The sequence below is a fragment of the Hyperoodon ampullatus genome (genome assembly GCF_949752795.1).
Source record: "Hyperoodon ampullatus genome assembly, chromosome: 10".
Lineage (NCBI taxonomy): Eukaryota > Metazoa > Chordata > Mammalia > Artiodactyla > Ziphiidae > Hyperoodon > Hyperoodon ampullatus.
This window is the reverse complement of record NC_136923.1, coordinates 12036635-12052106: the sequence shown is the minus strand read 5'-3', so window position 1 is coordinate 12052106 and position 15472 is coordinate 12036635. Positions and strand designations below refer to the sequence as shown.

General features: G+C 48.3%; 1 protein-coding gene across 5 annotated transcripts in view; it reads left to right on the top strand.

Annotated features, from left to right (window-relative positions):
- Positions 1-15472, top strand: part of ITPR1 (inositol 1,4,5-trisphosphate receptor type 1) — a gene marked incomplete at both ends in the record, with an annotated part of 307403 nt that overhangs the window by 197579 nt on the left and 94352 nt on the right. For all 5 annotated transcript variants that reach the window (XM_079713011.1, XM_079713008.1, XM_079713010.1 and 2 more), the window contains one exon: positions 1380-1570. In XM_079713011.1, the coding sequence (XP_079569137.1) occupies positions 1380-1570 (191 nt within the window). The remainder of the gene's footprint in view (positions 1-1379; positions 1571-15472) is intronic.

The following is a 15472-nucleotide window of genomic DNA, read 5'->3' as shown; positions in this document are numbered from 1 at the left end:
GTCCCAAAACATTGTAAGCACAATTACAGGTAAAGGCTACCAAAACGTTGAATTCAACTGTGGGCGATAGTGTTGGTTTTAAGAGGGGCCAGTAGTTCCGTGCTCAAAGCACAAATGTGAGTTGCCTGATTCCCGGGCTATGGTGATGACTCTTGAGCACTTCCGGTCCTTGGTGGACTCTGCTGGTGGCAAAGAAATACTCAGTGGTTAGTAAATTAATTCTGGCAATCTCTGGGGAGGGATCTTGGGCTTCTCGCCAAATGAAAATGTAGAGCGGATCTGCCCACAGAGCACCCCAGAGACAGACCTTAGCTTCTCATCCAAACGTTCCCAGTGATTGTCAAGCAGAAGTTCTTCCCACAGCATCTCAAAACTATTTCTCTTTACTTGCCAAAGTGCAGTCATTCAACAAACATGTGAGGCTCTGGAGCAATATCAGGAGGGGGGTTTGGAAATGCATCAGAGACAGATTCTGCTTTAAGAAGCTGTTGGAGAGAAGATGTGACAGCCAGTGTCTACCTTGTAGTATAAATGCAATAGATTCTAGAAGGTCAAGGAAAGCAATGTAAAGGGTGTAGCATTTGAATTGAACTCTGCAGGGAGGGACTGATAGATGATTTTCTGGGGTTTTTGGTTTTTTTAATTGATCACCCCATTTCCCCATGAACATTAATATTTCGGGTTTTGCCAATATTAGTGCAAGTTCTTAAATAGGCACTTTCTAAACATGGTTGGAATCTGTTCCACTAAATGGCACAGGCCATCTCTTCCTAAGTATATTCTTCTCATCTGAAGGTCAGTGAGGAGGTGAACTTTGTTTGGTTCACTCCCCTACCCCCCGCTCTCGGCTCCATGCCAAGCACTGAGTCAATATTTATTGAATGAATGCATGAACAAAGTATGTGAAAGGGTGAGTTTTGGGGCTAGGGTGGGTTTCTTAGAAAGAGGGCTGAAGTGATCATTATAGGCTATGCTTCTTGAGAGCGTTTAAGTTCTAAGAAGTGTTTAAGTTTAGTTTGTCTCTTAAACTCAGATCAGTTCTTAATAATTCTGCCTCAGGTCACTGTATTTTAATGTAAGGGAGAGTCTTGACTGGATGGCTTTAAGTCTCTTGCTTGAAATGTCTTATTCTTCCTTCATCTTACCTGCCTACATTCAAGTTCCACCTCTGTTACTTACAAGCTGCACTGGGTGTCCTTGGACAAGTGACTTCATCTCTGTGCTAATAATGAGTACCTTCCTTTGTGCTTGTTAAGAAGGTTCAAGGAGATAGTATCATTAAAGTGTTGAGTGCACAAAGTGTTGGTACACCAGTAAGTATGCAATAAATGTTAACTGCTCTGATTGTGGTTGATAAGAGCAATGTTCTATCTTCCTAGGGGGAGGTTCCGGGTCCAGCTCCATGAGCAGGGGGGAGATGAGCCTGGCTGAGGTTCAGTGCCACCTTGACAAGGAGGGGGCCTCCAATCTGGTCATCGACCTCATAATGAACGCGTCCAGCGATCGAGTGTTCCACGAAAGCATTCTCCTGGCCATCGCCCTGCTGGAAGGAGGCAACACCACCATACAGGTAAGAAGGCAGCTTCGCTGCTGATGGGGTGTCCTTGCTGAACAGGAGGAGGCTTTGTTCCCGGAACCAGGTACTGGGCGGTGCTGAGACTCCTGTACGAGAGAGAGCTCATTCTTAGGGCACAAAATTGTATTGTTCTGAAAAGCGAATTCTTTTGATATCTTGCTGTGGTCGTCCTGTCCTAATTCAGACTTGGTTCTAAAACATGAGTGACATTCAAAAACTGATAAAATGCCGAGGATGTGTGAAGAAAATTGGCCCAGGACTTGGAGCATGATAGATAATCCATAAATGTTTGTTCCATGAATGATTGCATGAATTCTATTTACAGTTTTTATCCAAGATCATAGAGGATCCCATCACCTGATGACCAGAAGGGGTTTGGACTGTGTGTGCTATTTAGATTTGTTACATCTATGGACCTTGCAGCTCTTGCAAACTATATATTTCTCTTTCTTTTAACTGAAAAGCTCAATAAAACTGGACCAGTTTAAACTAATAGGAGCTAATAGGGGAAAGCCAGGCTAGCTTAGTCAAAGATAAATAGATGACTTTTTGTTGGCTTGTTATGACACATATTTTAAAATAATAATAGGAAGTAGAATTCTGAGAAGTCCTTAAAGAAGCAATTTTAATGAATTTTAATAATATATACATAATTTTCATATGGACCTGGCATTTAAAAAGATTCCTTTAAATATTTTAAAATATTTTGGATACTCCCTTCTTCATGCATTCTTCATTCTTTGTTGGCTCTGAATAAGGGTTTACTTAGCTGTGTGTGTGTGTATACATACACACACACACACACACACACACACATTTTGATAACAGCTTTTGATTGAGATATAATTCATATACCATAAAGTTCACCCTTATGTATATCTTTGACTTGACCATATATTCTTTTTTTTTTTTTATGCCATTAATGATTATGCTAGGTCAGCAGGTGTACACTGGGATGTTTGGTCCCCTAATTAAGTGTATTATTTCTTTTTTTTAAATAAGTTTATTTTATTTATTTATTTTTGGCTGTGTTGGGTCTTCGTTGCTGCTCATGGGCCCTCTCCAGCTGCAGCAAGCGGGGGCCAGTCCTCACCGCAGTGCATGGGCCTCTCACCACGGTGGCCTCCCCTGTTGCGGAGCATGGGCTCCAGGCGTGCAGGCTTCAGCAGTTGTAGCACACGGGCTCAGCAGCTACGGCTCATGGGCTCCAGAGCGCAGGATCAGCAGCCGTGGTGCACGGGCCCAGCTGCTCCACAGCATGTGGGATCCTCCTGAACCAGGGCTTGAACCCGCGACCCCTGCATTGGCAGGCGGGCCCTCAACCACTGCGCCACCAGGGAAGCCCTGACCATATATTCTTGGTCTTGAATTTAATTTCAGAATCTGGATTAATGAAGTTTTGTTTCTTTGTGAAATTTTAAAAAGGGCATTTCTTCTTCTGGGCCTGAGCCAGGGCACCTGGGTTTCAGCCCCACTCGCTCCTGCAGCTAGGTGCCCTGTGCCCCCCCACCCACCCAGGGCAACTGCGGCGGCCCTGTCTCCTTGGCCTCCAGCCCAAGTGCCCCAACACACACTTCTGACGTTCTTATGTGCACTGCCCTCAGTTGAGATTTGTGCAGGTGGGAGAGTCTGCTGCACGACTGAGCTGTCACATGGGCACCTGTGACCTGTAACATGTGGGTTGCCGTTTGATTTTGTCCCGCATGAGTCTGACCATGCGTGTGCGCGTGGATGGGTCCTGCAGGTCCTCTGATCACGAGGATTCGCTCGCCCCCTGCCGTGGTCCTGCTGTCTGGGTGTGTGCACTGTCATGGAAGCAGGGCTGAAACTCTCCTGGTCTCTGAACCATGTGATTCCCAGGGACTAGATCAGTCAAACTAAACATTAATTGAGCACTTGCTGTGTACACAACGCCGAACTAGGGACCTCAGGGCAGTGGTTTCCAGACACTGGGGCCAGTCGGTCTATGAGAATTTTCTCCAGGCACAGCCAAGTGTGGAAACAAGAGTGATGCGGTCAGTGTTTCATAAACCAAATGTATCGGTTTGAAGGACCATCTGACCATTTTATTCTGAGGTTATAGCCCGTCCAATTTTTTTTTTTTTAATCTCTGATGTCTTTTCTTGAATGAAGTGTTGATAGTGGTTGGGGTTTTTTTCCTACTGACCAAATAAGAAGTTGGAAACCTTAGGTTATTCCTTCCCCTCCTCAATTAAAAAATAAAAAAAGTTGCTAATTTGCTAATCCCAGTCTTCAAGAAATTAAAAATGAAGCAAGGATATAAGACTTAGTATACATGCACACAGGAAGCTGTGTCTCAAGAATGTTGTGTAGTGCCATCCAAGAGGTAGGAAAGATACCGTGGACCCTCCAAGGAAGAAGTAACGGCAGCCGTATCGTGAGGAGTCAGTGAAAGGTTTTTGGATGACGTGGGCTTTGAAGGACGGGTGTGGGGCTGAAAGTTGTGCACAGAGCTAGGGGGTGGGGAGGCTGGACTGTGCCGCAGGGAGAGAAGGCCCAGGGGCACAAGAGTGGAAGGCGTGCTCACAGGGCAGGATGTTTTCTCGGAGGGGCCTAGGGGGCCTTTTGGGGTGTTGGAAATGATGGGCTACATGTTGGTAGTTACGTGGGTATCAATCTGTTTCAATCTCTGTGAGCCATACAGTTAGAATTGGTGTGCTTTACTCTACAAAAGCTATACTTCAATAAAGGAGGAAAAGTATCCTGAGCCTGGTGGGGACAGGACGTCATGAATGGAGACTCTCCAATGCTCGCTCTCTCCTCAAGGCTGGTGCCTTGGACCCATTTATAGTTAATACGTGTTGGCCAAAATGTCACCCGATTGGATGCCAGAAGCCAGAAGGTCAGAGGGCCCCCACTTGGCTCCGGAGGCTTTACCGAGTCTGGATGACTGGACACGAGGACACCGTTAATTAAGGAATAATGAAGCCCGGGGAGGGCTCGAGGAGACTGAGGGCTGCCGGCGCTGAGCCTGGCTGGCACGACGCAGTCTGAGTTTCTGGCGAGATGCTGTGTTTTTCACAGTGTACCCCTGATGGTGATGGCAAGGCACACAGAAGCTGTTTTTCCTTCAAGTTCTTTATCTTGTAAAGTAATTACGAATATTAGTTTCATGTTTTCACACATTTATTACTCATATGCTCAGGCTCCAGATGAAATGCCACGGTGGAGCTCCAGTCCCAGCCTCTCGGCGAGTGGAGCTGCTGTCTGTTGGAAGAGCCAGTGTGCTCACGGCTGGGTGGGCCTGGATAGGGCGGCCTGTGAGCCCCCTGCCAGCTTGGGAGGACACAGCATGGAGCGTGTGCTGGCTCTGGCCGCACCCCATCTCTCTCTCCTCTCTCTCCTTCTGTGATTTCAGGGGTTGCTGGGAGGGTTTCACCCACTGCCTCATTAGAAACCTGTGGTTCCAGGAAAATTCATTCTAGCCTGGAGCTGACTTGGCCCTGAGCTTCTCTTTCTCCAGAGAAAATGATGTGGAATTCAAGTTGTCTGGGGCCACCTAAGCATAGACACCCTGAAGTCCCAGGGGGAGTGTGATTCAGTTTTGTTTTGCTTTAGAGAAGCCGGTTCAAAGTAGTAAAAGAGCAGCTGGGAAGTTAGTGTGAGTTGGGTGAAGGCTGCAGTTGTGACTGCTAACGATCGCTGAAGGCTGTCAGCCATTACAGACGGGGTGGGTCCCAGCTGGGGCGCACTGCCCGCCATCCTGCCTGTTCACCGTGATGTGTCCTAGTCCCAGGAAGGGAATCCAGGTGGGCTCCCCTGGACTCATGTTTCTCAGGGACAGGTGGTAGAAAGGGCAGTCGCTGTGGGGCATGCAGCACTGCACAGTTCCAGAGCTGTGTGCTGGTTCTCCAAGGAGACAGCTGCAGAAGAGCCCTTACCTTTACTAACACCTCCTCCCAGGATGTGCAGCAGGCTTCACATGGAGAAGAAGGGGAGTGAGACCTGCTTTCCAACCCAGTTTTGTGTGGGATTCGGGAAGTCATCCCTGGGTTTCTGTTCCTGTGTGTATCTATCATGAGACATACATGCATGTGGACTCCTGGCTTCCTTACCGCTTTGAATCAGGACTTCTTAGAAATTATTAGATGTTTTTCTAGAAATACTCAGGATCCAGTAGTGATGGCTGGCTGGCTCCATTTCTGAAGTCTTTCTTCCCTGGCTTGTGAAAATAATTATTTAAAGTACGGTGATTGCATAGTCTGTGGTACGTCCATGCAACAGAATCCTACTCAACAATAAAAGGGAATGAACTGTTGATAAATGTGATTACGTGGGTGCACCTCAGAGGCATTATGCTGAGTGAAAGAAGCCAGTCTTGGAAAGCGATGCCCTGGATGCTTCTATTTATATGACATTCTCAAAGGACAAGGCTGTAGTGATGGAGACTAGATCAGTGTTTTCCAGCATAGAGCTGAGGGGAGAATCCGACTATAAGGGAATAGCACAAAGGAGTTTTTTTGGGTGATGCCACTGTTGTGTGTCTTGCTTTGGACACACAAATCTATACATGTGTGAAAATTTGTAGAACTGCACACCAAAAAAGTCAGTTTTACTGTATGATCATTAAAAAATTAAAAACCATAATGATGATGACGATAACCAGCATTTATTAAGGGCTTACTGTGGACCAGGACGCTTACGTGTTCCTCATGTATCATCTCATTTAATTCTTACAGTCTCCCTAAGAGGTAGGCGCCATGATTATCTCATTTTTCAGATGAGACTAAAGCCCAGAATAGTTACGGAACTCGCCCCTCATCATACAAGCAGTAAGTAGTTCTGCTCTGTGTGATCCTGGCTGGGGCTGAAGTCATCAGGGCCTTGATTGGGCTGGAACCGCCAAGATGGCCATTTGTATGGCTGTAGCACTGGTGCTAGCTCCCAGCTGGCTGCTGAGCGGGGGCTGTGCCCTTGGTTCTCCTCCATGTGGCTTCTCTGTGTGATCTGGGCTTCTTAGAGCATTGTGGCTGGGTTCTGAGAAGCAGTGTTTTGGGGAGTAGGATGTGGGAGCTACCAGTCGTTTTAAGGTCTGGGCTTGGAATCCATGGTACAACACTTCTGCCATGTTCTACCGGTCAAAGCCAGTCGTGAGACCAGCTCGGCTCCAGAGGGAGGGGAGAGGAGTGGCACCTCTTGCTGTGAGTAGAGCTTGTGCACTAAGGAGAGGGGGAGGCTGGCTCCGCCACACCCTTGTTATTGTTGCTTGAGCACCTGCCATGGGTCGGTCAAGCCCCTGAGTTGGGCAAGAAAGGGAGACACTATTGTCTCTGCAATGGAGGAGCTCAGTTCTCTCTGGAAGTTCAATCCCATTTTTGAAGAAGTGTCAACTCCTGTCCTTCCCCTTTTGATGGTGTGTGAAAATTCACCCTTGTACTGAGGATAAGGTCACTGGGGACCAGAATTCTTCAGAAGTTTTAAACTTCATTGTCCAGACCTCAGAGGGATTCCATTTGTAGCAGTCCAAAACTAAGGACCTACAGTGCTGGCTAGGAACCCTCACACGGAGAACTGCCCTTACTCTGAAACCTTGTAATCTGTAACACCATCACTTAAGCCCTGAAATGCCTGGAAGCTGAATTGGGGATAGTTCCTGGCCTGTCATAGTGGACTCCAAGTCTTCCCATGTCTTCTGTCCCTGGCTTCTTTGATGGTAACAATGTCTGAAGACAGATACTGCCTCCAAAACTTCTCCTACCTGGGTGCTATCAGAGTGGCTCAGGCTTCATGGTGAACCCTCTGCTTTTAGGAACAAGGAGATGGTACCAACCACTACCCTGGGGTTCTCCAGGAATGGGTGACATTGTTGAGCCATGGGACCAAGCTTCTATTTAAGAGTAACTCTTTCTCTTACATGTAGCTGTCCAGTTTTCCCAGCACCACTTTTTGAGGAGGCTGTCTTTTCTCCATTGTATGTTCTTGCCTCCTTTGTTGTAAATTAGGTGCCCATATGTGCGTGGGTTTATCTCTGGGCATTCTATCCTGTACCATTGATCTATATTTCTGTTTTTGTGCCAGTACCATACTGTCTTGATTACTGTAGCTTTGTGATATAGTTTGAAGTCAGGGAACCTGATTCCTCCAACTCCGTTTTTCTCTCTCAAGATTGCTTTAGCTATTTGGCGTCTTTTCTGTTTCCATATGAATTGTAAAATTTTTTGTTCTAATTCTGTGAAGAATGCCATTGGTAGTTTGATAGGGATTGCATGGAACCAACCTAAATATCCATCGACAGATGAATGGATAAAGAAGATATGGCACATATATACAGTGGAATATTACTCAGCCATAAAAAGAAATGAAATTGAGTTATTTGCAGTAAGGTGGATGGACCTAGAGTCTGTCATACAGAGTGAAATAAGTCAGAAAGAGAAAAACAAATACCATATGCTAATGCATATGTATGGAATCTAAGAAAAAAAAATTGGTACCGAGGAACCTAGTTGTAGGGCAGGAATAAAGAGGTAGACAAAGAGAATGGACTTGAGGGCATGGGGTGGGAGGGCGAAGCTGGGGCAAAGTGAGAGTAGCATCGACATGTATATACTACCGAATGTAAAATAGTTGGCTGGTGGGAAGCAGCCGCATAGCACGGGGAGATCAGCTTGGTGCTTCGAGATGACCTAGAGGGGTGGGATAGGGAGGGTGGGAGGGAGGCTCAAGAGGGAGGGGATATGGGGACATTTGTATGCATATGGCTGATTCTCTTTCTTATACAACAGTAACTAACACAGTACTGTGAAGCAATTATACTCCAATAAAGACCTATTAAAAAAAAAAAAAGAAAGAGTAACTCCTGCCTTCTCTCTGCCCTCTCTTATGCCACCCACTTCCTGCCAGCCCCCAGAAGAAATCTTTCCGCTTGATGTTTTGTAGCAAGTGGGAAACTATAAAATAAGCATTTGCTTATGAATTAATTTTTGGCACACGCAGGGCTCAGCGAGTCTCATGGCACTTGCATATCCGTCCTTCGCGTCCTTGCCAATTTCTGTGTTTCTTCCTCCTGAGATGTCCCCACCAGCACCCGGGGGATGTTCCTCCACTTCCTCTTCGCTTCAGGAGGACAGAGACTGCTCTCACCTGGGGGAAGAGGAGGAGTAGAATGTATCTTTGAAAATACCCAGTGTTAGGTTTCTTTTTTAAGCACCTACAGATGTTTGGGGCTGTACGTGCTGTCATGACCATAGAGAACCTCACAACAAATGAAGGGAAAAGATCGAAAAAGAAAATTTTTTTTGGATTAATTGCTTCCGGTTGCAGAAGCCCAGTGAATTGTATATATCAAATGGCTGCCCACGGCGCTTCCCATGCCAAGTCTAGCCTACAGACACACCCAGAAAGGATTTTCTTTTCCGCACGTACACAGCTCGAGTTGGAAAAAGTGAGACGTGCTCTGTCAGGAAGCTGGCTGCGGATTCAGCTGAGAGAGAGACAGGTCCCTCGTCCAGGGGCTTTTCCCTTGCCACACACTTATTTTTTGTGGTTGGCTTAAGACATCAGCCCAGGAGCGAATATTCGATAGGAAATCTCCCACCCCTTCCAGAAGAAGTCACCACAAGAAGGCACTGAGCGGGGAGCATGCTGGACTGGAGGCCACCCCTGACCCCAGTGAGCGGCGATCAGGGGCAGGAAGGGTGCTTTGCTTTGCCTTTGCGGGAGATGGGAGACCAGCTGGTGAGGAAGATCAGCCTTGGTTTGACAGGACAGCTACCCCGAGGCGGAGGACGAGGAGACTGGTGTGCAAGCGAGTTACGTAAAAGGGTGTTGTGTTTGGCAGCCAAGTCAGAAATGAGTCACTCGGGAGCGGTGTTTTCTGACCTCGGGTTTTATCCATGTGGGAGAAGAGCACGGCCAGCAGTGGAGTCAGGAGACTTTCTCCCCAGCCTGGGGGGTGTGGGAGCCGTTGCCATGACAATAAGAGGAAGGCAGGTGGCCCCGCCCCCTGTGCCCTTTGGCTGAAGCCACCAGGGGTCTGGATGGCGAAGCTGCCCGGCTTGGTTCAGGGAGGGCTGCAGGCACTGCCAGTCGGCCCTCCTTGGAGAACGGGTGGCATGAGGTCAGGGACTTCGGGGGACACTGGCCAGAAGGGTAGGCGTAGCAGCGGAGGGAGCTTGGCCTCCAGAGTGGAAGCACCTGGGCTACAATTCCGGCCCTGCCCCTGCCAGCGGGGTGACCTTGGACTTTCTCAGGATGCTCTGAAAGTCAGTTTTCTCATCTGTAAACCATGAGTTAGGAAACCTGAGTCCCTTCCTTATGCGGTTATTGAGAGGATTAAACAGGGTCACTTGGTGGGGGCAGTAGCGGGCGTGGCTGCAGGAATGAGCCCCTGCCCTGGGGCTGGTTTGATGGAGGGACGAAGGCCTCCAGCCCTGCGTCTCACCTCCCACCCCAGGGCTCAGGGCAAGTCCTTGACCCCCCAGTCCAGCTCCTGCCTGGGGAGCAGGATGGTGTCCGTCCCCACCTCACAGGGCTCCTGGGATGGTCGGACAGGGTGATTCACCGAAAGCGCCTCACTCAGTGCCCAGGTCATAGAAGGATCTCAAAATGAGGTGGTGATTTTTTGTGTTAATACAGTCTTTATTATTTAAAAATGAGCTTTGTTTTCTTCAATTTGTTCTCCGTCAAAAATCCAACTTCTGATGTTTTGCTTCTGTCTAGTGGTTGATGATCCAGTGGGCCTGGGGGGTGTGCTGTCGTATGTTGTTTTCACACACTGTTCACCTAAGTCCCTCTCACTCTTTCTGTATTTGAGCTAACTTTAGAGGTCCAGGAGGCTGGGAGGCTTCATTGCTTCGGGTACTGGTCCCTTATCCTGCCGGACGTTCTGGGTGAAGCAGAAAGCAACAGGCAGTCCAGTTACCTGCTCCCTGACCCAGGACTTTTTCTTTCCTTCTCTGTATTATTTTTATTATTACTTTTTGGTCTAAGTCATCCTTGGACATAGGCCCTTCCTCTCCATTCCCAGGAAACTGGTGTGTCACTGAACAAGAGTCTTTTAGGATTATTGGTCTAGACCAAGGTTTTGCAGTGAAGACTCAAAATCCAAAAGTAGTTCCCATTGTTGGGAATATAAGACTTGAATGAACGCCCCCAGCTGTCCAAGTGATGTGAGCCCTGGATGATGCACAGACCTACTGCAGTTCAGGACAAAACATTACTGCAGAGATGGCCAGCATGTTCTTTGTCACTTGGGTTTGAGAAGCACAGTCCTATTGCGGTGGTCCGAGGGGGAGATGTGCCCACCGGCTCGTGCCTGTAGAGGAACCGCAGACCCCACGTCACTTTTCTTCTTTCCTGAGTAGCAAAGCCAACAGTGTAGGCAGAAGTGGACAGTTCCGTACGTGTGCTCTTCTGGCCTTCCCTAACAGGACTGCAGTCGTTAGGGAGTTGGGGGGAGATCTTTGGATACAAAGTGTTAATCTTCTTGCTTCCTAGAAAACCCATAAACAGGAACTAGTTTCTAAGAGGAGGTATCTTCAGAGGAAACCTCGGGTTTTCCATGATCTCCAAAATTTGACTGAGGAGCAGAAAAAAATGTCAGAGAAGACTGGAAGATTGTTGTCACCGTGCCTTCATTGTATCCTATTAAATCCACAAGTCTAAATTGTCCTTCAGCTCTAGCAAGAGGTCCGTGTTCTTCCTAACTTTCCTTAGTGACTTCTGAGGATGGAGTGCCCTCTTAGGAACTTAGGAACTTCTAAGCTGACACCAAATTCTCCTCTGTTGGCTTATGATACGTTGGTCCAGGGCCTGGCAAACTATGGCCAGCGGGCCGAATCCAGCCCGACGCCTGCTTTTGTAAATAAAGTTTTACTGGAACACAGCCAGCCTCACAATAACCTTTAGTGTTGTCCTTGGCTGTTCTCACGCTGCTTGGGCAGAGCTGAGGGGTTGTACCGCAGACCGAATGGCCGGCAGATCCTAGAATATTTACTATTTGGACCTTTATGGAAAACCTCTGCCAGCCCCTGTGTTTGTTGAATCTCTGCTGTCGAGATAGGAAGCTGCTTAAGGAAAAGAACCATGTCTTAATCCCTCTGTTCTGTGTCCTTCACCCCCTGGTAGAGCAGTGATAGGTTTGTGGTAAATATTCACCAGATGAGTAATAGCCTAAGTCCCCTGAGAGTCTGGCCACTTGCTCAGCTTATAAATGGAAATTCAGGGAAAGAGAGGCCTCTCCTTTTTCTTTCCTTTCTTTCTTTTTTTTTGTGGTACGTGGGCCTCTCACTGCTGTGGCCTCTCCCATTACGGAGCACAGGCTCCGGACGCGCAGGCCCAGCGGCCACGGCTCACGGGCCCAGCCGCTCTGCGGCATGTGGGATCTTCCTGTACCGGGGCACGAACCCGTGTCCCCTGCTTCGGCAGGCAGACTCTCAACCACTGCGCCACCAGGGAAGCCCTTTCTTTCCTTTCTTGATTGGAGGTGTGATCTCCCCTTTCCCTTGACTGCCTCTGCGGGAATATATTCCAGCGCCCTGCTTACCACTTTTGAACGCAGATTTGGAAGGCAGACTCGGGCAGCTCCTTCCCGAGGGGATTTGTATACATGGCTCAGGAGTCCAGAGCTTTCATCTGGAAGCCCTGTCTGACCGTCCACCCCAGGGTGCCACACTTTACGTCAGTCACTTCCTGATGGCCTGACGCTGTGCTATTTCTGTGCTTCCTCTGGAGGTTTTCCTCGTGGTGGACAAGAGACTCCTTGGGACACACACAGTTAACCTTCAAATACGTGAGATGCTGGCGCCTGGTCTCCAGCCTATTTGTCGTCTTTTTCTCCACGCTCCCTGGGTGACTTCATCCATCCCCATGGTTCCCAGCTACCATTTATGCCAACAGCTCCTGGCCCTACCTCTGTGATCATCTCCAGATTTCTGCACAAATCGCTGTTGGGCATCTCCACCTGTGTTAACTCTCAGTTCACGTGACCCCAAGCGTGCCCATCCCCTCCCGTCCTCCACCCCATTGGCCTTCTTGTGTTCTGTATCTAGGTCAGTGGACTTCCCACCGCCACCTGTGCAGTCACCTGAGCTGGAAACCTTGATGTCATCCGTCTCCTCCCTCTTGATTTTCATCAGGAACTCATTCTGCGTCCACTCTACCTCCCAGTATTCTATTAGTCAGGACTTAGTTCAGACTTGTAATGAGCCAGACAGTTGACACCTGGAGGCTGCATGACCTGCCCAAAGTGACCCGGCTGGGGCTGGGGGAGCTGGGGTTGGAAACGAGCCGCTCTGGCTTCAGAATTCCTGCCCCTGACCAGCATCCTATACCATCTGCCAGCGCGGGTCATCTGAGTTCTCAGCCCGAGATGGGCTCTTCAAGGCCTCCCTGCCTCTGGACATTTCTCTCTTCCATACTGCTGTCAGTGATGCCCACTCCTCCCGGCCAGATGGAAGGCCGGACCACCTCATTCCCTGTCCTAACAGCCTTCCGCGGAAGGTCAAATCCGCTGCCATGTTTCTGCGATCCACTGGTGCCCACGTGTCTGGCCCTGCCTGGGCTCCCACGCTCACCCCCACGTTCATTGTCCTGTGGCTGCACCCTGCTCGTTTGCCTGGCCCTGGCCTTGTACTCAGATGCCTCTGCTCCTTGTGGGACGTGCCCGCTTTCCCTTTGCCTGGCACGCTCCCTGAGCCCTGTTTAAATTGCCTCCTGCTCTGGGAAACTTCTTGATCCCCTGAGGCAGAAGTAGTGGTCTCTTTGTCTGGGCAGTTCATTTACTTAGCAATCAGCACTCTTGAAATGGAGGCTCATTGTAAGACCCGAGGAGGCAGAGATCAAGTGTGTCTTCACCCCCAGGCTCCCCAGAGAAGTCTCTGCATGTGTTGGATGAAGGGAAGTCAATCTGTACGTAACAAATACACATAGAGAATCCTGCTCTGTAGGGTTACTCTGGGGATTAAATGAGATAATATATGGAAAGCACACAGCAGCTCAGAATGGTGCCTAATGCGTAGTCATTGCTCACAGTTTCTGTTTGGTTGTATGTCTTCCTCTCCTCCCCCCTCCCCCCACCCAAGAGTGTAATTTCTCCCAGGGTCAAGCCTCAGTCTTACTTCCCAGCACCTGGACCATGGTGGGTGCTCAATAAATGTTCCCTGAATGAATTAAAGTCTGGACGCTATGTCGCCACCGTGTTACGTTCCTCATCTTGTTCTTTTCCCAATATAAACATGAGGATGTGAAATGTGAAAATGTGTTGTTAACAGTTATCACAATTTTAAAGAGGCACTTTCTTTAGGTGAGAGAAGGAGTTAAGTTTATCTGAACCCAAGGGAAATATATAATGTCAATTTCGAGAAATCTCCTTGTGATGCCAGAGATTCTTGATGGATCTTTTCCTTCTTCTTTTGTTCTTTATAGTAACTATAGTTGGTGGTAATAATAATGAGTACCAGAGTCTGAACGCTCACATGCCAGGAGCGAGGCTTGGTGCTTTCTCTGCATGATCTCATTTACTCTGCGTGGTGGTCCTGTGTGGGCAGGTACGGCCTGGACCCGTTTTCGCTCAGCGGGAAATAGAGGATCTGAGAGGTCAAGTTGCTTGCTTAGGGTTACAGAGCTAGCTGGTAGTTGTATCAGGGTTTGTTTCAACCCCACGTTTCCCAGGGAAGTCTCTGCATCTGTTGGGTAAAGGGAACTCGATCTCTACGTAATGAATAAATATAGAGAAGAGCCGGAGTTCTCAGCCCTTCTGCAGAATTTGTGGCTTCTCTCTCTTTGTTTTTCTTTTTGTTAGTGGGCTCATTGTGGAGGGCGGTCTGCCTTCCAGAGAAGTCCTGAGATGGCTTGTGTGTCTTTGCTTTGGTTACATCACCGGCCTGTGTATGACAGAGAAGAGAACCACGAAAGACTTTACCTTTCAGGCTGGGCATCTCATTTGCCAAATAAAAATTATATGTGCCACACATGCTGCTTCCCCTCTAGCGGGTTCCAGGGTCTCAGGTCCATGAAAGTTAATGGGAAGGAAGGTCTCTCGCATAACTTCCTCTCCGTGGAGACAGAGGGCAGCTCACTGAATTAGGGCTCCTAAGAAAAGTTAGATTATATTGCTACAATTTTTGATTTTCACTTGCATCTAAAGGAGCATATGTACTTTGGTGTAATGTGAGGCTTATTAGAGCTCATCTTTTGCCCATTTTGCATGAAGAAGCTCCATGCACTGGATTCTCCCCATATTCAATTCTTGGGCAGGTTGAAGAATGTTTATGTGTTGCAGAAGGAAAAGGAAAGGACTTGTTGCCTTTATAAAGTGCCCATTCCAGGGCAGGCACGGTGCATGGTGCTGCTATGTACTTGATCTGGGCTAGGTGGGATAGCCCCAATTCTGGATGAGAAAACTGAGTCCCAAAAGATCGAGGGAGGTCTTACGCAAAGTCACCCAGTTAGTAGAGCTGAGATTCGGTACCCAGGTCTATCTCCCTCAAAAACCTCTTGACTTTCTACCATGCTGGACAGCCTTGAAGTTGCATGGGACCAATGCCAGGGAGTTCATCAGTGCTCCACATCCACTGTGGTGCTTTGCATCCTCCAGAGCAGCACCTTCCTCCTCATTGTTGGGAGCGGGTAGGCAGCGCTGGTTATTTGATCTGAGAAGCAAGTGGTCACTGCTTGGTCATGCAGTGAATTCTCTAAGTCAACTTGGGAACCACACGATGGAAGCACGCCCAGTTTTATAATAAGGTATGAGTTTTTCTGTAGTTGCCACTGGTGTCCTTTCCCTGGTCAGAGGAGAACTTGTCCCTAACACAGGAGAGGCTCATGCTTGGTTATGTTTCTCTTAGTTTTCTGGAATCCATGTTGGGGGGAGTGGAGGGGCTGGAGAGTGAAAGCTGGGGTGCATTGCAGATGGCTGCGGCAAACCCCTCTACTGTT